Raw genomic sequence first — 5,439 nt, forward strand, 5'->3', positions numbered from 1 at the left:
AGGGTAGTAGATAATTTACTCGAATGTGTGACTGTTGAATTACTTTTGGAAAAAAAGAAGAATGTTGTAATAAGCTGTATTTATAGAGCACCTGGAGCCAGCATAGAAAAATTTAATGACTGGATGGAAGAAAATTACTTGACAATAAGTCAAAAATTAATGTTCATATGTGGTTACTTCAATAAAAATTTGTTGAATCCTAACAAGAACAAAGCAACTGAGGAGTTTATTAACACAATATATAGATGTAGTTTATACCCAACAATTACAAAACCAAGTAGATTAACAACCCAGCATGCAACACTAATAGATAATATATTTACTAATGATATTGATAGCAAAATGTCTAGTGGATTACTTATAAATGATATCAGTGATCATTTACCAGGTACTTGGAATATATTAAATAAATTGATTAGAAACAGTTCCAGCAAGAGTAACTACCCTCAAAATTTTATGGATAATGATACACCGGTTAATAGAATGGAGGATGTAGTTGATAAGTTTAATAGGTTCTTTGTGAATGTTGGTCCTGGTTTAGCAAAAAGAATTTGTACAGATGATATATCCGTCACTATAAATAATAATACAATCGAAAGGAACATGAGTTCTATGTTTTTGAAGCCCATAGTTGAAAAGGAAATTATAGAGATAATGAACAAATGTGGTAACAAAGCATCTAGTGATAGTGATGGTATCACTATGACAACTGTTAAATGGGTAATTGAGGGGATATGCAAACCATTAACCCATGTTTTTAACATGTCGTTTTGACTTGGTCAGTTCCCCAATAATGTGAAAATAGCAAAGGTTATTCCTTTGTACAAATCTGGGGATAAGCACAACTTCACAAATTATAGACCGGTTTCTCTGTTGTCACAGTTTTCAAAAATCTTGGAAAAACTTTTTAATAACAGATTAGACACATTTATTGATAGACATAAAATCCTCTCTGATTGCCAATATGGTTTTAGGTCGAACCGATCGACATCTCGGCTTTTGACAGGACATTCAGTGACATGTCCTGACATTAGGCATAAGAAGATATTCTGATTATGATTAAACACGTCATACAGTAATCAATTCTATTTCTAGTTATCCTTGACCATAAACAACCTGGAGTAACTCATGGAAATGAGTAAGCATTTAACAGCCTGAGCTAGACATCCTGTCTACACTAAAGACATTTCTAATACAACAAGTACCTAACCAATATCTATCTGACTAAAAATACCTAACAAAACAGTGCTGATTTATTCAATGAACACAGGTAAAAATTAACATTACACGCTCAGGTATCTTGCACCTCCAACATGCACGCAGGCAGCTGAAAGATGAAAGACCCCGAACCAAACCAGGCCTATACATTTATCTCTTCGGTTGGGCTAGCCCCATTCTACACAGGAACGTCAACCGTGATGTGTCCCTGGTGCCAGCTTTGCAGCTGACCATAGCAGTAGTCAAAACATGAAGCAAATCAGTGTGTGATTGTCTGTTGATTGTGGTGTGTAGCTAAAAACATTCTAACACGACCTCTAGTGACATGTCATGACATTAAACATGAAAAAATATTATGGCTAAGGCTACAGTTATACACGTCATAATAATAATATTAAAAATCCTGTCTGCTGACAGTCATCAGCTCTTCTCTCTGGTAGCCTTGACCAGATGTACCCTGCAGAAACTCATAAGCAGGCCTAAGCATTTAACAGTCTAACTAGATATCCTCTCTCCACTAACATTTCTAATACATAAAGCGTCTATCCAATATCTATCTGACTAAAAATACCTAACAGCACCCTGCCAAAACTCATGACAATGACTAAGCATTTAACAGTCTAACTAGACATCCTGACTCCACTAAACATTTCTAATACATACAAGTACCTAACCAATATCTATCTGACTAAAAATACCTAACACCTTAACCTTTAAGTGCAGCTTACAGGTTACCATCAATACAAAAAAATTCTATATAAGCATTGCAGTCATATTTGGAGTTTTTTTTTATAAGGAGTTATATTTAATCGAAGTCAATCAATCATTCATTCATTTTTTTTTCATTCATTTTCTACCGCTTAGTCCCTGAACGGGGTCACGGGTGGGGCCGGAGCCAATCCCGGCCGGTCAATCAATCAAAAATGTTAATATAGCACATTTAAAAACAACCAAGGCTGGAGGCAACAATAGGTTCCAAATGCCGCCCCTCTAACAATGGGTACATCGCAAGTGTGTTTTGTTCTTGCACCTTAGTCCCGCCCATGTAGAAGAAACAAGGAACAAATGCAAGGAGAGAGAACTCAAGGAAACACCTGTGGTCTCTTGTTCGGCCCATAGACTTTCCATTTGGGCTTACATCGCAAAAATAAAACTTGGTTTTCCAGGCTCTGGGAAAGTTTTACAAATGTAAAACCTCCATGGGCTAAAAATTCATAATGGAAAGACCGATAGCCTAATTGAACTTATTTATAGTTCAAGGTGTCCTGTCAACTGTTTTACATTCTCTTTATCATTGTGTTTTTTAAGGATTTTTCACTGCAGTACCACAAGTGGCCGCTGAGAAAAAAATGACTAAATCCATGCTTTCTGGAATTTCCCCACTGTGGGATCAATAAAGTTCTGCCTACCTTTCAATCACGGGACTGACGGTCGATTGGAAAGCAGCAAATGTTTTTCTGTCTGTATTTCCCCGCGTTTCCGGCAGGTGGCAGTAGCTCATCTGTTAACTCTGAACTCCACAGAAGAAGAAGCGACAGCCGTGTTTGTGTCAGAAAAGCTGAATAAGTGCAGCCGTCTATTGTTAGTTGGTTGTGTTTGTGTGAGTTTGATGAAAGTGACACAGCAACCTGAGAAACCAAAATAGCCTGTGACGTGATTTGAGGTGAGTCTGACTCGGTTACGTGAAGCCGTTCTGATCATACATTGTGCTTGTTCGCTCAGTTTACACTTTACTTCCGTCAGCGTTAGCATTAGCCATTTCCTGTTAGCTCCAGGCAAACTGAACCTCTTCATAAACTCTCTGCTCAGAATTCGCGGCAAATTAACGGTGTGTAACGGCTGGTAGCGATCGAAAACGCTGGCTAACGCCACCGTACATACTGGCCGGAGGGTGGGTGAATGTATTAGTAATTTATTAGAAAGAAAGTTCTTTTGCAACAACAGTAAATCGACAGATAACGTTACATGGGAAGCTGTAGACTGGTTGATTAGCAAAGCTAATGGTAAAAGTTTAACGTAAACTTCGACATGAAACTAAACGGATTAATTGATTGAACATCACGACAACAACGTTATAAACTTCTGAAAAACAACTGAACTCGTAAAGCAAATAATGATTGTACAGTAAAATAAAGCAGTTATAAAGCTTGAATACTGATGAAATGTGTAGTAGCATGTAGTTACTTTGTGTAACATCAGTGTGCTTGTGACAGATGTATTACTATAGATATGAGAACGCGGAAGTGAGCTGCTGCTACAAATACCTAATGTTCAGCTACAACATCATCTTCTGGGTGAGTCGCCTCATCACACCTGTTTACTTGTTGGCTTGCTTACTTGACTTATTTACTTGCTTACCTTGTAATCTGTAATATTTTTTAGTATATCACTAGCGTGGTGTAGAACAAAATTATCTATGTAGTAATACTGCTTGCAAACCAATGATGGTAAGATGATGTTATGGGGTAGGACTAGATAAGTCTAACTTCTTCCTACTCCGTTCAAGCATGTACTAGGTATAAGCAAATTGATAATGCATTTGTGGATATGTGTGAAATTATGTGTGTTGACATATTGACTGTCGTTACATGTTTGAAAGAATAAATCAAATCAAATCAAATCAATGGACAAGAGAGGAGAAAAGAGAACTATTGGAATGCTACTATACAAGTAACCCCAGCAAGAGGGGTTACATACGGAGGATGTGAGACCTATGGATACTTTGAAACCCAACATCTACACTAACATCGAAACAACTAGTAGCTCAGTGCTATACGATCTGCAAGAAGCACCTGCTATCACAACTAGAGATTGACATTACATTACAGTACATTCGTGTACAACACGAATGCTCCAGCAAAGTGGAGCCAGGACGACAGGTCGGGGGGAGATATCATCATCATCACCCCCACAATTGGAGATTGGGTACCAAGCCACAATAACAGGCCTGGATGAGCTTGATTCAAGGGCCGCTGACCTGAGACTGAAGATCATGAGCAAGATGGACACCTGGAACTCCCGTGGCCAGTTACCAAGACTAAGTGAAGTGCCTTCTGAAAGTCTACTAGATGATGTGAATGCAGCACTAAGAACAATCCCTACTACAACCATCACTGAGACCAACAAGCTCGTATACACCACAGCAACCGTGATCCTTGAGATGCTTGGCTATAAGTTCAACAAAGACCATAAGGAGCAGTATCCTCCATGGAGGAGGAGGTTGGAGACCAAGATCAAGGCAGCATGGAGAGAAGTTAGCCAGCTATCAGAATTGCAGAAAGGCGTAATGAAGAAAGGGGTACCTAAGAAATACAACTCACTGTCCATACCTGAGGCCTTAGAGACTGCCAAGCAAAGGCTCACGGCCCTGGCCACACGGCTGAAGAGGTACACCAGAGAAGTTGAAGCCAGGAGAAAAAACTGAATGTTCTCCACTGATCCATCCAAGGTGTACTCTCAGTGGCAGGGTAAGAACATGAGAGCAGACCCACCAAGGCTGGAGACTGAACAGTTCTTGAAGAGCCTATGGGAGAAGGAGGCATCACATAACAACAATGCCCAATGGCTGGTGGACCTAAGAGCAGACCACAGCAACCTCCCTGCACAAGACCCAGTAATCATCACAATGGCAGACATTCAAGAGCGGGTCTTAAGTATGAAGAGCTGGACAGCACCAGGCCCTGACATGATCCACGCCTACTGGTTAAAGAAGCTAACTACACTCCATGAGCGCCTGGCGGGACAAATGAACCAGCTACTAATAGATGGAACCCACCCTGAGTGGTTAACTAAAGGCTGGACAGTCCTGATCCAGAAGGACCCTCAGAATGGAGCAGTACCATCCAACTACTGCCCAATAACCTACCTCTGCACAACATGGAAGCTCCTGTCAGGCATTATCATTAGCTAAGATGAGCAGGCACATGGCTCAATACATGAGCGGCGCCCAGAAAGGAATTGATAGTAACACCAGAGGAGCAAAGCACCAGCTACTGGTTGATAAAGTAGTCACTTGAGACTGCAAGACTAGGCATATCAACCTGTGCACTGCCTGGATTGACAACAGAAAGCCTATGACTCAGTGCCTCACACATGGATCCTGGAATGCTTGGAACTGTACAACATCGAGACGACTCTTAGAGCCTTCATCAAGAACTCAATGGGAATGTGGAAAACAACCCTAGAGGCCAACTGCAAGCCAATTGCACAAGTCAACATCAA

At 40.3% G+C, this 5,439-nt stretch overlaps 1 protein-coding gene across 2 annotated transcripts in view; it reads left to right on the plus strand.

Annotated features, from left to right (window-relative positions):
• Positions 1-2,642: 2,642 nt before the first annotated feature.
• The window catches only part of tspan14 (tetraspanin 14), a 10,450-nt gene continuing 7,653 nt past the window's right edge, over positions 2,643-5,439 (plus strand). The window contains exons 1-2 of one of the 2 annotated variants that reach the window (XM_020622322.1): positions 2,643-2,881; positions 3,432-3,512. In XM_020622322.1, coding sequence (XP_020477978.1) covers positions 3,432-3,512 — 81 coding nt within the window. In that variant the 5' untranslated portion in view covers positions 2,643-2,881. Of the gene's footprint in view, positions 2,882-2,939; positions 3,110-3,431; positions 3,513-5,439 lie in introns of those variants that run through there. The other variant, XM_020622323.1, reaches the window with a different exon arrangement.

Source organism: Monopterus albus, unplaced genomic scaffold (assembly GCF_001952655.1).
Source record: "Monopterus albus unplaced genomic scaffold, M_albus_1.0 scaffold277.1, whole genome shotgun sequence".
Taxonomy (NCBI): Eukaryota; Metazoa; Chordata; class Actinopteri; order Synbranchiformes; family Synbranchidae; genus Monopterus; species Monopterus albus.